At 42.1% G+C, this 23,407-nt stretch overlaps 1 protein-coding gene across 2 annotated transcripts in view; it reads left to right on the top strand.

Annotated features, from left to right (window-relative positions):
- LOC143373454 (semaphorin-1A) overlaps positions 1–23,407 on the top strand; it is a 446,461-nt gene that overhangs the window by 389,144 nt on the left and 33,910 nt on the right. For both annotated transcript variants that reach the window (XM_076820736.1, XM_076820735.1), the window contains exons 7-9: positions 5,641–5,745; positions 9,849–9,937; positions 10,208–10,349. In XM_076820736.1, the coding sequence (XP_076676851.1) occupies positions 5,641–5,745; positions 9,849–9,937; positions 10,208–10,349 (336 nt within the window). The remainder of the gene's footprint in view (positions 1–5,640; positions 5,746–9,848; positions 9,938–10,207; positions 10,350–23,407) is intronic.

Raw genomic sequence — 23,407 nt, 5'->3', positions numbered from 1 at the left:
CATGAGACATTCAATGAAGGTACCTCTGTTTTTCCCTCTAATGTGACAATGCAGGTCGAAAGCCACCGTACCACGGTGGATTCGCATAATTTTCAGCATAATTGCAATTGCCTCTAACCAGCAACGACACCGACGTGCGGTGTCTCCACGGATCATGAATAGTCCCGACACGTGTAATATGCGTAATACCGGCATCGGGTGCGCATACCAGCGGAGAATGGATAGGAAACCTCGTCTTAGGTATTACGAATCCAGGCGTGCACCGTGTATTTGGGATTTAACATTGTAACGCTGATGGATTTACCGGTTTCGACAACGGATCGTTGATCCCCCCCTCCTCGATCCACACGCTTCGTAATTATTCGAGCGACGAGACAATTCTGGCACACATCGCACCGTTTCAGGGGAAATTAAAAATTTAATGATAATGGTAATGCAAAACTTTTCGTCTTTTCCGGATCCCACATATCGATATACCTGTAAGAATAAAAAAGTAGCTAAATTGAAGAGCCATTGTACAAAATACTGTAAGTGCCAAAAATCAAATTCCATACTATAGTATCACCAATGGCACGTAAAACATTTTCCAATTAAAATTTATCGTTAAAAAAAATTATATTATACGTTTGCTATTAAATCTCACCGAATTATAATCTAGTACCAGAGGAGCACACACTTATTTTAAGCTTCAATTATTTCCCCCGTTACTTACACAAATTAATAAAGGCAAGAAACTTTGAACTCGATTTTTGCCGAAAATTGTGACCAACTCGTCTCGCGCGGTTCACAAATTATTCCTCGTGGAACAGACTAACTAAATTCCAGCCAAATCGATGACCCGAACCTCGTACACTCTAACCAACATCCGACTATCAAATACTCGCATAAAAAAATAGAGGAACGCTGACTACCAATAAGTGTTGGACACAACGATTCCGTCGGCGCCGATAATTGAGCCACTTAGACTGTGCATTTTATTTAACGACGCTGCTCCCGTCATAAGCGGGTGGAAATAAAAGCACCATTGGCCGCGATGCAGGTGCAAGGAACGGTTTTATCAGACAGTCCAATTTGGCCGCGGCCTCCGTTTGCGTAAGTCGGAAAACAATAAAACGGAGTTGACATTTATCACCGTGAGCGGTACGAGGCGCGTTATTATGGCGAACCGGACTTAATACATGGCCGTGAAATTTATACAGTGGAATAAAGCGGACCTTAGACTCGTTAGGCGTTAACAGAGCGAAATCAAGCCGGGCTACACGGCTTGCACCGTACCAACGAGTCCAAGTGCAATGTCCACATAGCGCTCTAATAATAGTGACGCCAATACCGTGCATACGTAGCGTGCAGCTAACAACCCTGCGCAGGGTTGTTATCGAACTGTCGATTCCCTGTCTCGTGGCTCCCTGCGGCGGCAATTGTATTCTTCAATTATTTTCTTACAAATTCTATTAACGCCTCGACTCTGGCGTCGGCGTGTTTTCACGCCGAGAGACGTGGATGCTGTGCGCAGTTCTGGCGTGTTTCCATGTTTATATTTTCTGGATTAAAGGTATCGTTCGAGGAGTTCCTCTTGTAAAGATTTAATAGCCAATGTAGAAGTTTAAATTTTTTTTTCATTAGTAATTTGCAATTTAATGACTCAAAAATCATCAACCTTTGACTCGTCAACTTGAGGGGATGTTTTCTAACTCGTTGCGCCACTCAAAGTGTTAGCTTCGGATCTATGGGAATGCAAATTAGGTACTTTTTATTCTGTTGGATTAATCAAGCAATTCTAAGTAATTTCTTCAGAATGAATACTTAGGTTGTTGGATCGTGGGAATTGGAGATCACGATATAAAATAGAAGGACTTTGTTGTTTATCCAGGCGATGGGAAGAATTTTGTCAAGCTTTGAGGTAACTGGCATTCTCAAGTGTACCAAGTTACTTAGTATATACGCGCCCAGCGACGATTCGGAAGCCATAGAGGTGTTTGAAAATGCATAGGGGACTCGAGTGACCAGATTCCTGATTATCTCCTGCTGCCAATACGTTTGCATGAAATTCAGAGTTCGCAATCGCGGATACATCTAACTTGCACAAGCGTGTTTGATTTCGCCCCTTGTTACAAGACCATATATGCCAGTGACCATTGTCCGATTTCGGACTCTAACCCCTTTTAGGATTTAACATCCTATACTGCAAAACCACCGTCCACACCACGAAGGTCTCCCATAAGTGTCTACCCAAGCTGCCGCCACCTCATTGCAACTTTGCAACCAATTTCCAGATCGCTTTCCATCTAGAATGATAAAGTAAATTTTTGTACGAAAGGGCGTAATTTACGAAAACTTGTTTCTTATAATTAATATGTTTAATTAATAATATTATCTTCACAGAATAGTGTGTTAAATTTAGAATTTAAAACAAATACTTTTCTCAAGTTAATATAGATAATAATTTATTCCATAATTCTTTATTCCTGTTTAATTTATTACGTACAGTTACTTTAGTTTTAATAATAATAATTAGAGTAGCATTTCTAACTTGCAAATTTGAGAGAAATTATATAGGATATATTAAATAAAGAATGTTTCAATATCATATTAGAGTACCTAATATTAATTTTCATTTTATCTATAATATTGTGATTATTTTGTCCTTTTTATTGCTAGCAAATACTATCATACCTCAAAATCCCGGCAACCAGAACTATTTTCCATGGCGACCACTTACTTTGAAGTTAAAAATCGTATCATCCCCTGCACCTTCTCAAGCGGTCGTTTCCAAGGGTGTATAGAAATGGCGAGTCCATTAAATGACTCCTCGCTGGCAAATCCTTCGACAAACTCAACATTGTCCTCCCATCGCTGGCCAGCCAGCAATTATTCCATCGGAAGACGAAACACGGTGCGTTTTAATGCGTACAGCCAGGGTGGGCTGCGCCATTCTCCCGCGACAGTTGTCGCGTCCCCCGCTAATAATGCCGTGGCAAAGAAGCAGGCACGTAGCAGGGGCCTTCGTTCAGCCCGTGGGTATTACCGGGACGACGGTGTACAGTATTCGCGGGCTTCGGCGTTGCAGGGCTCACCGTAGATTTGTAGCCTGCAACGGGCACGTTCATCCCCTAAGTCTAACGTCTACTTTGCCCGGTTATATATGACCGCCGTGCCCACTATATACACTTATCGCGCGCATACGTTGGCCAGCCTCAAATCCCATCGTGCTTTTTGAACGTGAAATATGGAAGCCCCGCGAGAGGGGGAGTCCAAGGGCCTTCGAGGATCTTCGTTCGCGGGAGTATCAGGGAAAATGTAGTCTCTCTGCGGAGCGCCACTCTGCCCCGTGCACGGGGTCGATTCATCCCCCTCCGCGGCCCGTGTACACGCGTACGAAAGCCACGGATTCGTGGGGGATTCTACGAGCACGACCCTGCCGAAACGCGCAGGGAAATTGGTCACCTACGTGAGCGTGCACGGGACGTATCTTGTCGGCGAGCTAGGGGCGCTTCGCGCGCGACTGTTTCGAATATGGCAGGGGTTGATGTGCAGTGAGAAGGTGAAGATGGTAGTAGTACTGGGTCGTGAGGTGTCGAAGGCTCGTGCAGCTATTGGTATAGTAATTCATGATGCAGTAATGTGTGATAAGGAAAATATGGTATTTTTTAATGTGAAAACCACCTCTGTGGCATATTGCCTATACGGACTCTATATATTCAATCGTTCGGACCTCTCTATATTCAAACGTTATTATTAACGTTAAAATTGAATGCTCTTTTAATATTATTTGAACAAAATTTCGATAGGTCTCCCTACCTTGGCGGACGAAAAATGATGCATACTTTGGGAATTTTTTAAAACAAAACCATTAAATATATTTACTTCCAGCTTTGTGGATTCACTTGTCAATCTTTAGAGAATATGAAAATAAAATTGTATGCATAAATAGTGGTTATATCCGGAGTTATAGTGCCTCAAATAGAGTGCGTTACAAAAATCATATGCGCATTGTTAGCATAAAATCAGTCGTTGTAGTTGTCTGAAATAGAAAATTTAAAAATTTATGTAATCTGTATGAGTGTGGCTATCGCACGAACTAGATTAAATGAGAAATACAGAAAATTAAAAAAAAAATGGAAGCTTCTAAAACACACATCGATTTCTGCAAAAGATTCGCTGCTTTTTTAAGTCGCAAAAGTCTAAATTTGCAAAAACCGACTTAGTTTTAGTACCAGCAAGAATGGGATGTCTACTGAAGATATATGCCAAGTTTGAAGTAAATAGGGTGATTAGTTTTTGAGATATCATTCTAACCAATTCAAAAAACATCGTTTTGAGAAAAACGCGTTTAAAATTTCAGGTACCGTTTTTTTAATTAAATTTTCTTTAAAATGTTGCCTAAATATGTACAAATATAGGTAATAAAGTCTTCAATTAATATAATTTGATAGTTTCTCTTTAAAAAAAATCCCAAAAATCGCGCTTCTTTTCAAGCCATCAAAGTAGGTCCTAACCCAGACCCCTTAACTTCTGGTGGACACCCTTTCCTGTTATCCAATTGCAATAACCTTTTTCAGGGTGTATTTCTTATGAAGTGGAACAATACTAGGGGGTGAGAGCAAAAGAAATCGCCTGTTGAAAATAAGGTCCAACCAATTGGCACATAGGTGGCGCCCCGTTGCTTTCGGTACTTGTGAAGTTCGGAAAAGAGTTAAAAATCGGAGAGTCGTCGCTGAAGGAATTGGTAGTGCAGCTGGCCAGTACGCAGAGGACCCGCGGATCTTGGGTTCGAGTCCCAAGCCCGAGGCTCCTTTTTTTCGCCTACACTCCCTGCAGGCTTGCAATCACTTACACAGTCCATTCCGCCATGATCCAATCTGATTACCCCTCCCAATACAAAGATCACCTACCACTGGATTGTGCTCACCCAGATCACATTCCCTCGCAAATCACCGATATTCCTCAAGCAATCTACCCAGGTCAATCAAAATGCCTTTCGGGCGACGTTTAATTAAACCCCTTTCGGATGAATTCTACCACGTGGAGCGAGAGCCTCCCGCGATATCATCTACCCAGTATCACCGGACGATCTCGAGACATCCAGAGCGTGTCTATAACCGCTTCGCGACCTACAAACCGCGGCAGGTCGTAAGAAAAACCCGTCGACTGTCCCTGTAATCCCGCGATGAGGTCGGAGGATTTGCATGGCGCGTAGCCTCCGCGACCCTGGCGGCTGATGACAAGCTGCAGCCGTGCCTATGGAACTCCCGCGCCGCGGGTGCAGGAGCGAAATGAGCACGGGAAGGATCCACGCGTACCTACACGTGTCCCAGGCGAAATTTAGTGCTCTTTAATCGCCAGGGCTGAGGGGGTAGGCCACGGTTCGTCCGCGAGGACCGCAGTCCCCCGAGAAGCTAGCTCGCGGAGCAGCCACGACAATGCACGACGATTACCCCGCAGGCACGAGCTAGCTCGCGGCAGCCCGTGGCAGAGTGCATTCCGCGAGCTGGTATCCGGGTGACGGGCGACAGGACGTGGAAATTAACTCTCGAAGGTGTCTTTGCGAGCGTGTCGGCCGTGTAGACGGCGGAGGCGTTTAACAGGAGAGCGGCGGAGATGCGAGCCAGACTGACACCGACCGTTTTATGCATGTTTCAGAGGGACAGCTATACGCCGCGACAGTGGCCGACTTCTCCGGTGGCGAGCCGCTGATTCACAGGGAGAAGATCCGCACCGAGCGCGCGGATCTGAACCAGCTAAACGGTAATGGAAGTCACGCTAATTACATTAGAATATTCCCGGAGTTGGCCATCGCGAGCTATCTGGCGGGCGACGTTTCTGCGCGTAACAGCGGAACTGCAGAAACTACCCCCGGACCCTCGCGTGCCAGTGTTTTTAACCGTTTTGAACGGTCCGGAGTTCCTCGAGCGAGAAGTGCGCGCGGCGCCTTTGCATAATCTGTCGTGCGATGGAGGTGGTATATGCTGGGATATGTAGAAAGATGTGGGAAGAACCTTTTTCTAGTTTTAGAGCTGAAGTTGATGGTATTGGGCTGGCCATTGTGAACTGGCTCACAAAGGATGTTCTTAAGCGCTGCGGTGGAAGTCTAAAGCTAAAGTCACTAACCGTTTAAACGTTCTTCCGTGTTTCGAGGGTTTTGCACAGTAGCTTTGAATAATATGTCGTGTAATATAGTTGGTATGTGCTGGGAGATATAAATATGAAGGGTAAGGGGAAAGAACGAGGGGATGTCGCAAAACAGCGTTATCGAGAAAATTAAGTTTTAATGTTTTAGTGCATCAATAGAGAAACAAAGTTCAATGAATTTAATTTTCTGAAATAATAATTTCTTGTTTTACCTTGACGATCGAAGATTATGCTTGCATTCCGTATTTTGTTACAGTGCAGAGTTGACATTTCCTGTCTTTAATCAAATCATACCAAATATTTAACGTTATCCTACTCGGGTGTTTGGACTTTATAACACTTTGTGATTCGACAGTTCTGTAGTGCCAGTTGCCACCAACAAAATGTGATATAAATTGCATAATCATGAAAAATGGACTATCCTGTGTCTCGTATCCTCGCGTTTTTAACCGTTTGAGTGTTCTTTCGTAATTCGAGGATTTTGCACGCTGGCTTTGCGTAATATATCGTGTGATACAGAGTTGGTACGTGGTAGAAGATATAATGAGGGGCGGCAGAAATTTGTTTCTTTTATTTTTGGTATAGCGGTTGATGAGATCGGGGAGGAAATTTTTTTCTGAATTCACATTTTCAAAGGAATGCTGTATTTTTATTCGAGTAGTATAAAAGCATTAGAAGATTTTACTGTGAATCTGCTGTGGTTTTAATTATCTAAATGCGGGTGAAACACGCCGTTCGGTCTGAGCGTTTCGTTTATTTGCTTTAAACGCGAAAGAAAAGGGAAATAATGGTAAAAGAGTTTGAATAAATCATCCGAAAATACACATCTCTGCAGTTTAAATGAAAATTTATTTTAATTATATTTTTATGTACAGAAGCATTCCAAACAACTACATATTTTATGGAAAACTTTGAGAGACCCTCCATTTTAATTTTAATTTGAATTTATTTAAAGACAAACACGCGGTTCCATTTATAAAAAATACAAATTAGTGAACTGCAGTTTCTAAGTGCATCGTTGCACTGGCACGAAATACGCGGTCGTAGGAAGATAAACTTCGCTGCACCATTTAACTTTTTCCCCTGGCAGGTTTTTTATTTTCAACCAAACTGAAGATACCACTTGTCCCAATTTCGTTATCTCGCCCTACACATTGTTTATACAATCCTTGATGGTACACTGCGTTCCTCTTGGTTTCGGTATATTCACAGTGAAATTTCGATGCATTAGTCAGTCGCCCAAGCCCAGGATAATAAATCTGATTAATCCTGAAAAGTCTGAGAAGCATAACAGAAATGAATCTATTATCACAAAACCTTAATCATTCACAGCAAACATACTCCATCATCGATCACTAATTTTCCATTAAATTACAGTACCTACCGGGCAAAAGTATTGGGACAGTCTTTAAAACAGAATAACTTTTTTAAAATTGGTCCAACCGACTTGGGTTCTTTTGTGAAGGTAGAAGGATTAGTTTACAAGATGACGTGTTTCGTCGATTTGGAAAAAAAATGCAATTTGTCGGAATAGCGAAGAAAATAGTGAAGGTCGCTTTTTTAATTTATCTACCTGAACCTTTTATTGAAAATTTAAAAATCCCGTTTGTAGATTTAAGTAAGTATAAGTACATGCTGAAAATTTCATCGAAATCGGTTAACGTAGCTATTAGCTACAAACAGTTCAAAGTGGTGGAAATCACAGTTGTTTGCCTATCACTGTAATAATTACAATATAATATAATATTCCGATGCGTCTGACTTCTTTCTGTATCACCCGATATCGATGAAATTTCAGCATATATACAAGTCACTTAAATCTACAAACGGAATTTGAAATTTTCATTACAGGCTCAGATAAAAGAGTTGAAAAAGCGACTATCACTATTTTCTTCGCTATTCCGACAAATTGCATTTTTTTTTCAAAACGACGAAACACGTCATCTTGTAAACTAATCCTTCTACCTTCACAAAAAAACCCAAGTCGGTTGGACCAATTTTAAAAAAGTTATTCTGTTTTAAAAGCTGCCCGAATACTGCTCCTTTCGCATTCAGGACGTGCAAAGGAACAAAGTGCAGTTGCTGTTGAAGCTCGAGCGAAAAATTATGCCCGCGGTGATCGTTAAATTCGGCAGCGTAGCCCGTAATTGAAATGTTTCGCGTTTTAATCGGCGTTTTAATGGCCACACTTGGACAAATGCCTCGATAGAACGTTGAACAATTTCCATCCTATTCCTGAATGCTCGTATCTTGCCATCGTGCCACATCCATTTAAAATTTTACGACACCGTTGCACGTGAAAAGTTATCGCGCGGTATTGTGTTTGTTATTACGCTGCTCTCCTATATAATGGATGATGCTTAAGCGATGTAAGAAGCTTTGCATAAATTACGGGCGTGCAATTTACGTATCTCGCAACAGGCTCTTTTTCCACCGTGCTTCCCTTATTTATAGCCGATAGATGCCTGGCGAATTCGCGATGCAAGTTTTATACAAATTACGTAATCCGTTTCTGAGCTTATCCGACGGTATTTTTGATCGATCGCAATTTCCATGCGCCGGCTCTGCTGACAATTTATCATACACCGCGGCTCTTAAATTGCCACGTTATTGAGCATCCATCGACGGTAACGAAATGAAGAGATAATTTCCTCTGCACCGAAAAACACTTTGAACGTTGCTGGAATACCGGTGCATCGCGGATAAGGATTGGAAACGGGAATTGCAAAAAAGAACATAGAAACGTTAAATGGTGCTCCGAGTATAGGGGTAGTTTAGTAAATAAAGACAGGATTGCTAGTAATTGGGGAAGTATTTATTTTAGACAGCTACAACCTGGACTGCTTTTCAGCAGATCTCCTTGGTGGTGAAATACTGGTTGCACGATTCCATCTTGTTGCTAGAATGGAGAGCTCTTTTAGCTTCTCATGAAGCCAAAGTCAGGCTGATAATTTCAATCAGTGAATACCTGATAATTCAATTTTCCCGTATATAGGTAACAAAGGAAGTTCGACAACTCGAGAATTAAAGGAAAAATCTGTAACTTTGCAGGAATGTAGCTCAAGTGATGCTAGTAACGTAACTATTTTCTAATTCGGCAATAAAACGGTCCTAAGGGTGAAAACAGCTCATTGAAAAAATTGTGAGCTTTCAGCTTATCGCCAGTATCTACGAAACTGTAAAAGATATCGAACGAAGTAAAATTCAAAGTTCTATGGTTTTTTGTGTCCTACAAAGCGGCGATAACGAATTTGCGAAAAACATTTTTTTTTCATATGTATTCCTACCACTCTATTTTTCGACAATTATTTATCACCATATTGTAGGGTATCAAAAGCCATAAAATTTTCAATTTAATTTTTTTCGATTTCTTTTACGGTTTCGCAGATATTCTCGATAATATGAAAACTCGCAAATTCTTCGACGGGGTGTTTTCACCCTTAGGGCCGTTTCATTGCCGAATCAAACAATAGTTACGTTATTAGCATCACTTGAGCTACATTTCTGCAAAGTTTCAGTTGTCTCTGAATTTTCGAATTACCGAACAACCCTTGTACCATCCTGAGCAAGCCAGTAGAAAAATGGCAAGTATCCAAATTAAAATACTGCAAAGCAGAACTGTATTAGGTCCACATTGTCCCCTTACCTGCTTCAACAACCCTAAGCCCCACGAAAACTCTATTCCTCGCACCTAACAGGACCGAAACTTCTGCTTCCAGGTCCGAACTTCGTCAGCTCGTTCGCGTACGAGGACTACGTCTTCTTCTTTTACCGGGAGACAGCGGTCGAGTACATGAACTGCGGCAAGGTAAAGTGCCCATTGAAAAGCCCACTTCTCGATATTCCCAAAACCTTTAAAAAAAATCCCTCGCTCATAACCAATCAATCACCCCGATTTAACAACCATCTCCAAACGAGCTTCCACCCCCGCAAGATCTTCTTCACCCTCCCTTCCGAGACGCTGACACTTGCACGCGGGTGTAATGGCCCGTGCAGGCTCATTGCCCAAGCAAGACGCACGCCAGCGAAGAAGAATCGAAGGAGGCAATTGTTCGAGACCCTCGCATTTGTGTTTTAGGCGGTGTACTCGCGGGTCGGTAGAGTGTGCCAGCACGACAAGGGCGGACCTCATGCGTTCAGCGACAGATGGACGAGCTTCCTGAAAGCAAGGCTCAACTGTTCTGTGCCCGGCGAATACCCTTTCTATTTCAATGAAATACGTGAGTATGGGCTGCATGCGCACATGTACACGCGCGGCAGTAAAGTTCGGGGGCTATGACGTTTGTCGAGTCCCTCGTCGAGTGCACTCCGCGTCCTTATGTGCCGGACAGAGGGGCCGGGCCCACCGGTGTACTACCTTGCGCGCGGCGTGCTCGCCTGGCCAGACACTTATCAAATATACGGCCGGGATCAGCTAGCCAATTTTGCAAACGAACGATTCCGTTACAAAGGACAGGCGATATTCATCGGCCGCTTTGAGCGTCCCTCGGCTCCTTACGACGCGACGGCTAGATCGTTAGACGTTTCAGGGGGACAATGGGCGGTCCGCTCTTTCCGGGGTGAAATAAAAATGTGTGCTCCCTCTTAAAGTCTCTCGATGGGGTGGCCGTTGGACGGGAGCAGGTTCTTGATGTTACCGCCACTATGAATTACATATCTCACAAATAATGTTCTTCAGCCCAGCAGAGACACTCCCAAGCTATCCTAAATATCGTATCCCAGTGTTTTTAACCGTGTGGACCTGCTTCCGTGATTCGAGGATGATGAGACGCGCGAGGAGTTTGTTCCTTTTATTTTTGGTATAGAAGTTGGTGATGTGGAGGAAGAACTTTCTTCTGAATTCTTTGAAGTCATTTCGAGGTTACTTTGTGTTGTTTTTTTTGTTAAAGAAATGCTGTGTTTTTATTCGAGTAGTATGAGAGCATTTGGAAATTTTAATGGGAATATTCTGTAATTTTAATTGACTGAATGAGATTATTTAGATAGTTGTGGCTAATTTTTATATTCGGCATTAGCTGTTTATTATTATTCTTATTATTATAAACGGGAATATTTCACTTTTGTGGGAATATATAGGAGAAATAAAATGCATTATATTAGTGATGACGTCGTGAGGCATATTAAGTCACACAAAAATTATAAAAATTTGATTTATTAGATTCGTTAGCAGGTATAGTGTTGTTTGTATGTGGAGGATGATACACAGTGATAGTGTAATGAAATTATCACATGAGCAGGATGGAAGTAATTTTATTAACCTCTTATTAAATAGTATAATGTCGATAGTAGTTTCTCGTTAAGTGAAAGCTACTTGTGTCTACGTAAAAATGAAAAAAAATCTACATTGAGTGATAGTTATTATAATAGTATAACAAACCAAAATGAAAGTTTAATTTAGAAATTTATTTCTTACGAATAATAATATTCCAATTAAATAATACTATCTACAAAGCACAGCTGACGTGTTTGATTAATTTGTAAACGTAATACATTAATCTCAGGAGCAGCTGCTATATCTCTGAAGTTAATATATGTTTTCTGCAAATTGCTCCCATTGGCAAACCAAACTTCATGGCTATTACTCAATTCCAGAAAAATGTACGTTAATTTTTTCTCTGTATACAAAAAGGTAAACGTAACAAAACACTTGCAAACTTCTTCAACTAACAAACATCAAATTAAACTTTCTCAAAAAAAAACAACAGATTTATTCGCGTGTTCTAAGAGACATTCAAGCCCAATCTCTGACAGTAGAACGAATTTCAGCTAAGAGCAGAAGGTAATTGCACGTATAGGTTAATTGGGCTGCTGTCCAAGGTCCGAATTGTCTAACAACCCTCAAGGGTCATGCTCTTTAATTTCATACCTCGTACATGCCATGCAATTTCGACCGAAAACCAGACTTCTCCCGTTTCCCCTTGCGTTATACAATCCACCATAAACAAAGACGACGAATTGCAACAATAAAACAGTAAACCACCGGATCCGTACCCGATTCAGCAAAAACCCCCTCAACTTAAGGGGGTAGACTACTGTGACGGCTCGAAAAGATAGATAATCTTCTGCTGCAAATTGTAGAGAAACTAATCAGCCGATTAAATTGCGATTTAGCACTTGATTTTGGCATATTGCAAAGCATTAAAAACTATTATAAAAATTAAGAAAATTATATATCTATATGTCACGAGGTGGCTCCGAACTGATGGTATTTCTTAAACAGCGTACCTCCTAACTCAATTTTGAATTGCCCAAAACAAAAAAAACAAAAGTTGTCTATTAAGTATAATGTTACGCCTGAGCATTAACAGACCCGTTTTTTAATATTTAAAAAATTCGCTGAATAACAGCGTGTTGAAGAAAACCATGCCGATTTTCGCGATGATTCGTTTGTACCTCGTGCAAAAAAAATTTTCAAAAATTGATCCGTTAGTGCTTAGACAATGTAGCAACAAAGATGTCTGCAAACTTTGGTCGCAATTGTATCAATACAGATTGAGAAATCACGTACCTACACCGTTTTGAAAAGTATCGTTCGGCGCGTAGACATTCGACTGTGTTCGGCTCTGTACCTCCAAAACTAAGCTGTATTCATATTTCAAACCTTTTGCATGTCCTTCTAGAGATTTCAAACTAATATTTAAGCGAAAAAAAATTACAATTTTTCGACTGTTTTACAGTAGTCTAAGCCCTTAAGTGTCACCTTTTTTTCACCCCCGTGGACAATCACCAATTAAAAAGCGTGTCAGAGACGCGAAACTGCTCGCTTGCTGGTTCCCGGATCGATACGGGGTAATTAGGCCGGGCAGTTTCGAGGGGGCAGCGTAAATTGGCAGGAATCTGGGATCTCGGTTACAAATATCGTCCCAGATAAGGCGACTTCGATATTCCTTATACGGGGCTTACTAGAAATCCATTGTTCTTGATCTCTCTGCCCGCTATCTCCCGATGTATCAAGCTCGCGCTCGCGTAACTCTTACTCCCCGTGGCTCTGTGTTATCGCAATCGATCGTTTTAATACTCCCTCTCGGGGAAGACTGTATTAAACGAACGGACGGGGCCGCACAATTACGGCGTAACGATAAGGTGACGAGCGAATGAATTCGATTCCCCGATTTTTGCTCGCGGACTTCATCCAATATCCATTACACCCTCGTCGCCCCTCGCCGTCTTCTGCTCAGCAATTTTAACGTTGCTGACCTACCAATTTCCTTCCCGCGGTTTTCGTCCAGCCAAACTAGTTTCCCCTTATCACTGGCACTTATTACATTATCATTCGGTGTGGAGGGAGGGCCGTGGACTATCGTTCTGAGACTGCTGCTTCGGCGATTCTTAAATACCTTTCTGCTGCGCCACGCAAATAACGATTCGGCGGTGAACGATGGGAACTGGCGGGGCTGTCTCGCTCGAGGGGTTGGGTCGACGCAGGAATTGTGAGGGTTCGTCAATTTTCTGGTTGTTCAATGAGATTCAGAGAAGGGTGAGAGAGTGCATGGAATTAAGGGGTTGGACCACCTTGGCCAGATCAAGAAGCACCGCATCTTTGGGAATTTATTTCCATGCGACAAAAACACTTTTTTCGATAAATTTTTTTTATTCAAGTTTTCTTTAAAAATAAATGACGGCCAAGAGCGTATCGTGGCTTGTACTGTTGGACAGTGTGCGTTATTTCTGATGGACAGGTTTCTGAAACTAAATTTTAACAATAGAATATTAAATAAAAATAAGTTATCTATCGGCGGACGTTCGATTTTCTCGATATTTTAATTTTTACCTCAGTTACGCGTAAATAAAGGTCCATGTTCTTACACACGGAACTGAGTTTTTTTACGTTTAAGTGTAACTATTTTTTATTTTCCAACCTATCGAACAAATTTAACGTCGGCCGATAGACAACTTAATTTTGTTTAATATTCTATTGTTAAAATTTTGTTTCAGAAACCTGTCCATTCGAAATATTGCATAATCTCAATCGCGCTGTATGTTTTAAAAAAAAAAACTTGAAAAAAGAATTGCATATATTAGTCAAAGATATCTCCATCTTTATTAAAAAAATTTTATTGACAAAAGTGTTTTTGTCACTAGAAATAAGTTCCCAAAGATGCGTCATTTCTTGACCTTAAATCTATGCCTCTTGTCTTCGCTACAGTTCCACGCAGACTTAGTATTCTAAATCTCTTGCAAGTTTCGAGGTATGGTTTATTCTATTTTTCCTCGGGCACCCTTGGAATTTTCAATAGCGTCTTCGGGTGATCTTACTGTTAAACCTAGTGCTGGGAAAGTTCCTCCGCGAATTTTCTTTCAAGAAATAATTTTGAATATTATAATCAAGCATCTCATTTAGCGAAGTAGCGAACAGATTCTAAAGGGACTCCTCTACTAGCTTTCAGAACTTATTTCCAAAAGAAGTCTTAACCAAGCACAGTAAATAACAGTTGATTGAATCGTGTTATTCAAAACTCACCACCCAACCCCATTTCCGTTTTCCAAAGTTAAAAATGGATGGGGCCGCGAAACGGTGGACCTCGCAGGCGCAGCCGAAGTTTTCTATCGTCAGTGTATACAGGGCCATTCGATTTGTTATTCGACAAATTGTTCCATCGACCGAATAAACTTACTCCATGCACGAGGCGCGTCGCGGCTATACGTAATCGCGGGCACAATGGCTGAAGGGGCGGACAAAGCAGAGTAAGCTGGCCCTCGTCAAACACTGCTCCTGACCATTACCAGATTGTTAGGTGTACCGTTGAATTTTAACGCGCGCTCGAAGACCTGGCCAAGTGGACGAGCGGACGCGGGCCAGGCGCGCACGGCTGTCGTTTTTCGATGGCCACTCACGCGGATATCCCGTGTTATAAACAAAGTTTTTAATCGAACGATATTTCCAAAGTTCCGCCCCTGGATGTGGGTCAACAGTTAATGCAAACGTGGAAGCGTTCAGTGTCAGTGAATTTGTTGCGATCGCTCAGCAGAAATGCAGCACCGTTAAACTGTTAATCGAAACAGTTGCTGGGATTAATTGACGTGAACGCGCGCGGAGGTGGCGGGGATTCAATTAAAAACTGTTATCTTTGACGTTAGCTCGGTAGTCGGTATCGACGTCGCCGCTTTTTCGGATTTCTGCGATAACGCGGTGGACAGCGATCATTGGCGAGTATTTAATACACTTGTAGCTGCCATCGCGTTATGCGAGTATACAGGGTGGTCTACGGTCGCCGCGATATTTGAGCTGGTTCCGATAGCTGAACAAAAAAATGTTGCAAATAAAAGTTCATTGGTATCAATTGAAGAATTCATTGGCGTACCTGAACAAAATTTTTAAAGTATCTTCCTTGCATAAATAATTGGAGCTATTTTGTGCTTCCGTGATTGTAAAACAATTTTATATTCCCCAAGTTATGCACAAATAGTGGCCCTCCACGTGTGTCCATAGCTCACGTCATCTCATAATTGATAAACAAGAACTTAAGGGGAGAAGCCCGCATAAACGGCTTTTTTGTATGAATTTTGAGGAATTGTTTGCAAAGATACCAATGAGCTAATCCTTTCGGAAGTTTAAGGGTACTTTATTTAGCATTAGAACAAGTAAAAAAAAATTTTAACAATAAAATTATAATAAATAGAAAAGTAATAGAGACTTACCTGAAATAGGTTTGTTTTTCGAGATGCAAAACGGCGCCGGTTGCAGCATCTCTGGTAGTTATGTAAAACAGACCAATAAATTTTTCGTCAATTTATGTGCCAATTGTAAGAATATGAAGCACAAATGTAGTAAAAAAATTACATATTTTAAAAATGGCGGAACTTCAAACAATTTAGCTGTGATTTTCGCCAAAAATCCGCGTTTTATTTGTTTAAAAACAGTGGTTAAAAGTAATAATTCGGTTAAACTTTGTGGTTCATATTCTGAGGAATATTATTCGAATATGTAATTAATAATATAAACTAAAAGTGTGCAAAATTTGAAGTTGATTGGTGAAATAATTCTTGAGTTACTCCCGGCGCCAATTTTAAAAACGTGGTTTCGAGAAAAACGCGTTTAAAATTGCGTTTTAGGTATGCTCGGCGCTCGGAGGCGCGGTAACTCGCCAGGCTGTCTATAGTATCGATACGGAGTTGAATTTCGGCCTATAACTTTGCGAATATATTTTTGAAGCGTTTGAGAAGCGATTTATTGAGAAACAAAAATTTGTTTCTATTTTCGTTCGATTTATTCGGTTTTCTCCTCTTAACACCAAAGGACAGGTTGCCAGTCAGCTACATGAGTTCCCATTGGCAGACATCAGAAACCAGTCTTACATGCCCCTATTTTCTAAAAGAACTGATACTACCAAGAAGTAACACGAACATTTGAATACAAAACACGTGTCATTCAAACAGACCCCGTATCAATCCACCCCTCTCTCCCCGCTTTCAAACACGCGAACTTACCCCGCCGAAATCTCCGAAGCAAGCGGAGAAAGGAAGAGAACCCAGCAAGCGGGAGGAAAAAGGCGTTTCTGTGATCCACGGAAGACACCGACGAGCGTACCCGCGAGAAGTTGGCCCGCGACACGTACGGAGGAATCAATGAACCCCGAAGAAGGCGCATCAGCCACCTTGCTGGTATCGTTCCCTGCCCTCCCTTGAGCCGTCAGCCCTCCCGCTCACGCTCGGCATCACCGTCGCCCGTTGCGCACGGCCGTCGGATAGGTATTCAACGGCACGTTCAGCGGTTTTCAGGGCCCCGCGCCTCTATGTACTTCGTCACTCGATAAGTCGCCTCAGCTGCCTATGGAGCAGCGAAATGAACCAGCAGCTTGGAGTGCGGGACACAATGGCTGCGCGCCGTCGACCCGCAGAATCGAACGGGGGTGTGGACGAGGGGGTACACCGCGGCGGAGGGTGACAGGCGGGTGGCTGAGGTAGGAGGACGGGGGACACGGTGGTTCCCTCGTATAAACGTAGAATATTGTCGCCGCACATCGAACCGAAATCCCTATCCGGCCGTGGAAAGTTGGCCAGGGTCCAGCGCTCGGAGAGCCGCCCGGTGGACCGCTGCCAAATCGCAGGTCCATGGCTATCCCGCCGATTGCACGGACAACCAACCCACCGCCCACCTCCGTCGGGCGTCTGCCTCCTCATCCTACGCTCATCCGCTCGCCGACGGTCCCCTCGGACCTGCCCTTTCCAGATGACGCCCGCCACGGGGAAGAAAAAATGCTGGCGGTCGCTGGGGAACCGGGGGGGGATGCTGGAGGGGCCGGGGTAGGACGTGGACGGATAGCGGGCTGGATAAAGGCTCGCGGGGAAATAAACTGCGAGCCGGTGGAAGGGGAGCAGCTGGGTCGCAGAGCACGGAGGATGGCGGTGGCGGTCCCTGAGCGTGATGCTGGGACAATAAGATTGCATGGACCTAATTATCTGGTAAATGACCAATTACTAAGCGGAGTCGGTCTGTCGAGTGACAATGTATCGTCGATGTCGAGCGAGCTGATTGATCTGCAGGCTGAACTACGGCTGAGGAGATTATTAGAAGATTATTAAGAGGATTAATTGCGTGGGGTGAAGCGGTTGGGCTTGGGGCTGAGATGTAGATGATTTTGATACTTGATGGGGGAGATTTGTGGCAAGTCCCTAGAGTTGAACCTCGGTAACTTGTAAGCACCTCGTCCGCTGCATCCCGTAAACACCTGGTGGAGGTGGTCGCTTAGTCACGGAAAAATGAAAGAGGATAGTAGAAGGAGGAGAGTAGATTTTAGTCTTAGTAGGGGACTGTTATAAATGGGAGGTCTCGCGCGGCTGATTGACTACCTCGTTAATTGCATGAACCTGGATACTAATTAGCAACCCCGGTTTCGTGCAACTTTCTATTGGAAATTACTAAAACACATTAGTGGTTTTAAATCGTGATTTATTTAAGACACACGGAAGGCAACGTCTTTATGCTTTGAAACGATCCGGCAGAATAAATTCTCAAGGAGAGATTCGTCAAGCACGCGGACTCTATCGGTTGGTCACGCTATCGATATAAACATCCCGACATAATCATTTCAGCCCTGTTCTCTTGTGCATTCCGGGAAGTAATATAAAAGATAATTTTTGTTGCAATAAATTTTCATTAGTTAAACAAAACCAACACTATCAAGCCTCTACTATAGTGGTGCAGTATGGGGTTGTCCGGCGGGATTGTGCTTTTGGGAAATTTTTTAAGTGTCCGGAGTTTTGTGTACTAGGATGGTTTGTTTTCATGGTGCAGCAGTGTGTACAGTGATGTTCGGATAGTTTCACCAGGATTTGGGGTGTAAAGGGATGCTGTGAGCCATTTTCCACTTCGAGTTATAACGAATTCCTGCATTATTGATGATGATATAATAAGAAATGAACCAGTTAATGTTAGGGGAGATTCGATTAGAGAATAAGGCCATGAGAAGTGCAGCAAAGATTGAGAGTCTGAAGAAGGTGCAGCTTTTGATTACGAATGGAGGAATGGGTGAACTGAACCGTGGCAGAGATACTCGTCCAATTACAATGAAGATTGAAGGCAGTAAATAAAGTTAAGTCACATCTAATACCCAAGAAATTATAAGAACACCTTAGTACATCAAAACTCGTCACTCAGGCATCATTGGGAGATTAGCAGGTTGGGAATCATACAAGTATTTTTTCCAAAAAATGAAGTCCAACCGTTTCTAGACAAGATTGCGAGGGTAGCTGAAAAGTGGGTTCATTAAGACGTTGCAATGCAGAAGAAACGGTGATTAGATCCTTGAAAATTACCAGCTGGAGATCCGAAGCCAAGTTTGTTCGACCTGAAATAATAGCATGATTGATGGCCACGTGTTACGCTGCTATGCGGCGATTAGATGTCAGGCGATACAAGCCCAGCAATGGGCGATATTTTGAACCGGGCGTTCTGGAATTCGTGCGGCTTTCAGCGTTATCCCTGAACTTATTTCATTTATTATATCCCGTTTGTCGTCACCTTGCGGCATAATGCCGTGCCAGCGTCGAGAAAAACTTGGACACGGTTGAGAAGCCAAGCAGAGTGTGTCCGTTTGTTCCACTATCATTACGAGTAACGTAATGGCCGCGATAAATGGTGTATGATGTCAGTCGTGTTATCTTTTTAAGCACTGATCGATGGCCGAGTGTCATTTCTTTCGAGCTGCAAATTCCTACGTCACACTTACAATTCGTGACAGACAGTCGCGTCATTATCGCGTGAAATTTCATCGTTTAATTACCTGACCACCGAATCAAATGGTACAAAAGCTAATCTAGTGTGTTTCTTAACATAAAGTCTAGTGTTTCCGAGAATAACGTTAAATCAGACATAAACATTACTTAGTCTCTTGGACTTGGTATATTTAACAGCCCAGATTTTGGATCGAAGGATAAAAGGAACTACGTATAATTATTTTAAAAGGAGGGGCCACAAATTAAACTCTCAAATTTAAAGAAAGAGGAAAAGAAGAATTTTTTGTGGAATATCTACTGTATATTTTTTTACAACTATTCGCTTGTTTTAAACGTACATATATGCTGCAACTCTCAGTAATTTTGTTATTGAAAAATATTTTAAAAAATGAACGAATAACACCCATTCTTGTGGAAGCTGTTTATAATTAACGAAAAACGAAGAATTCAGACATCGAAAAAACGTGGTTTTGCGTTAAGCGGCCGTCATTTTGTCAAAAATCAACTTTTTGAAAAACCCTTCGTTCAATTCAACTATAAATTAACAGAATGTTTTTGAATTTTTAATTTTAGATGATCCGACTCCGAGAAAACTTTCTCACCGCACAGCGCCTTTATCAAAACAGCTGCCGCGAGAATGACTGTTATTCGTTTATTTTTTTAATGTTTTTCTACAATAAAATTACTGAAAGTTTCTCCAAATATGTACTTTTAAAATAAGCAAATAATTGTAAAAAAATATACAGTAGATATTCCATAAAAAATTCCCGAAAATCGCGTTCTTTTTCGAAAGCTGACTAGGCATGACCCCTTAAACATCTATAGAACATGTCCCATACAGCACAATCGCGTGAAAAACATTATCCATTTATTAACTATTTGAAAAAATTTAAAAAACCTCTCACCCAAAGAACTAATAACCCCTAATCATCCACACAAGGCATTTAACAGCTCCACAAGCACAGGTCGGTTTTTAATCGTCGTTAAGACCGCCGTACCTGCCCCACCCCCCAATCAATAATGAATACCACTCAGGATACCAGTGGCAATATCCAGAGAGAATCAAGGACTCATGATCGATACTGGATTAAAGTTTCAATCGCGAGAGCGCGCAGTTTATGCAGAAAGGGGGAAAGGAGAGCCCGTGAGTACTTGCTCCGAGGTACGGGGGTGCAGTTCTGTTCAAGTGGCGTAAAACTAACGGCCACGAAGGGCGCAGCTTCCGGTTAAGTCCGCCACGACGGAAGAATTTTCCGAAATTTACTTCTCCACTTTATGCCACGACGAAGCTGTTTCACCTGCGACGGGGCACAGGGGGGCACGGGGCAGGGAACGGAATAAAGACATTGTTAGTATACACTGGTGCAAGCCCGATAGCTGGAACTTCGTTATTTATTGATCGTTACTCGTGCGGAAACCGTGCCCAGGCACAGAATGCATACTTATCGAGTGCTGTTCGTTTTCCGCGCATGGATTCCGATACGTTCTGATAAAATTTCGGAAGAGGCCGCCGGGGGTGGGGTAACGATACGCTCCCTCCCCCGCTTGCGAAAGAAAATAGAAGGGGATCGCGCGGAAAATCGGGATAGCGGGGTTTATCGAAGACACACGGTCGATTCCTGACCGAGAGCCGCGTTTTTTGGTGGTGCTGCAGTGGAAAGGATTGGCCCGTATAAATTGATTGCAAGGTAAATAACCTCGTAATCGAAAAATGGAATTGGATCGAGTCGGAGTTCGAGAAAGATTGGGAACTTGTGCTGCGTGGTTGTAATTATGCAATGTTCGGATGGGTATTTGCATCGGATTGTAGATATTCACGGCAGATGCACGTCCACTGTGGTGTCTAGTAATTTTTTTGCTCGAAGACGGGGCGTGCTCGGTGGATAGAAAATATGTACAATTGTTTGAAAACGATTCATTGATGAATTCTGATTTTTTAGAGAGATAATCGAGGAGTTGAAATGACAAACGATGCACCTAAGTGCCAAAGAGAGTGGAAATTATTTGTTTAAGTGCTAGAAGAATTTATTAAGCGCTGTGAGTGCTGGAATAATTTATGCCAGTTTCTACGGCTGTCGCAAGATACAGGTGAGATCATAAGCACCAACGTCGCTGTGGCTAAAAGAAACTACTGTTCATTTGAACTCCTCATCTGAAGAATTTTGGATACCGAAAATCTGTTCGCCTTTCTACTAATTCTCGTCGTCAGCTAATCAGCCAATGGGTGGTTAATTCAGAATATAATTAAAATACCAGGAATAAAAATTGTTATTCTAAGAAACAGGTATCCTGTTATTAGTTTTAAATTTAAAATTCATGAAATTCTAGTAAGTGATTAGCACTATTGTAGCTTACAATTTAAATGAAACGTATTAATTCACCTGGTATACTTATATTATTGTCAGATTCTTCTTTATTCTAAATCTTACAGGATTCATTTACTGGAAAATTGTGTAAGAACTTAGAAGTGGAAAACTCACGTATATACAGGTACCCCAAACAATTGTACGTAGACCAAATCTGTGATTTGATTGCTATTGGACATTATTTCATGTAAACGCACTTAACACTCTGCTATTAAATCTTAACAATTTTTTCACTGCAGCTAATAATTACGAAATAGTGAGAAAAAATTCCTCTAAATCATCATGAAAATCCAGGACCTTAATCAGGTAGGATTAATGCGCAAAAAATTCGCCATTGCCCAGGAATAATAAAATGTTACAGACGATCCAGTGAAAGAAAATATTTTTACCTCTCTGTAGAGTCGGTGGTTTAAGCGATTCCTGCGTTGTGCTTCGGTGACGATAAAAAATTCATCCGCAGGGCAGAGAGCATAATAAAAATGTGTACCTTATGACGCATTAACTTCTGCGCGGAGCTCGTGGTAATTAATACGTTTCCCTTTGTAAGCGTGTAGAGCAAATAGCTGCATAAAGGACGGCCCGCAGTCTATCGTGATTAAAAACTCCACCGCGGGCCAGCATCGATTCCTATTCCTCCTGGAAAATCAGCTACTTATTACTCTTTGTGTCTCTTAGCCGAGGGAATTGTCTTTTTGAAAGCGACGCACGTGCAGGAATTCCAATTCCCTTCGTATCAAACGAGAGCAATTTAAAAAGCCTTCGATATTTCGCTGTGGATCAGCATTTGGAAATCCAGCTGGGAATACATATTTACGACATAGATAGGACGACGTATGGCCTCTTTTTATTCCTTGGACCCACAAGTTTCTAATATTAAAAATTAACGGTAACTCTAACTTTTCCTAGCTGTGTGTAACTATTTAAGTAAACAACAGAGGTGTGCGTAAGAAATCACTTATAGTAATTTCCGATTAATCTACCAGTAATAAGTATCTACTTTAGAAAATGTAGGGGATTAAATATATTAAATTAAAAATACCGAAGTGAACTCGTCTGCTTCGTGCGACTCCATAATAGTATTTCGCCTTAATAATTCAGTATTACGTATAATAGAAAAGTAGCCGCCAGCCTACTGTTGCCAGAGTAAGTACAGTTTAAGAGAATCAGCTGACTGATAGTCATCCATACACTTCAAAGCAATCCAAGGTAGTCGCCAAAGGGTTGAACGACTGCGGTCTAGAATGCCATCCTCGAGCGGCTCCCTTTCCCTTGAACGGCCATGGAAATTGTTTTAACGAAAATCTCTGCGTTGCCTGGTGCGGTCGCGAAGTTTGCCCGCGACTCGTGCGCCACACTCTCTGGATCCGTGTTTCTTACCGCAGAGTTTTCGGAAACGGCAAGCTCCTCGTGGATGGTGATACGCGCATTTGAATTTACTTGGACGAAAGTTTCGCTACGACGCGCTTCCTGTGCTCTGGCCATTTCCGCGAGCTTTCAAGTTTAAGAGGGAACCAAAGAGACGTTCCGATTTTCTTTTAGAAGGCCCGACGGGGGTGAAAGAATTTTCTCCAGGCAGAAGAAATAAGTAATTGTTACGAGTGAGGTACCTACTGTTAGAAGCGTTGGGTTGATAGCACTGGGAATTTAGTAACGATTTTAAAATATTGTACGAAGTTTATGGGGAAAAAAATCGTGGAAAACTTATCTGTACTTACAATTGAGGCTTTCAGCGTAAT

Source organism: Andrena cerasifolii, chromosome 9, assembly GCF_050908995.1.
Source record: "Andrena cerasifolii isolate SP2316 chromosome 9, iyAndCera1_principal, whole genome shotgun sequence".
NCBI classification, from domain to species: domain Eukaryota; kingdom Metazoa; phylum Arthropoda; class Insecta; order Hymenoptera; family Andrenidae; genus Andrena; species Andrena cerasifolii.
The sequence above is the reverse complement of the archived record's forward strand: the minus strand, read 5'-3'. Positions and strand labels throughout refer to the sequence as shown.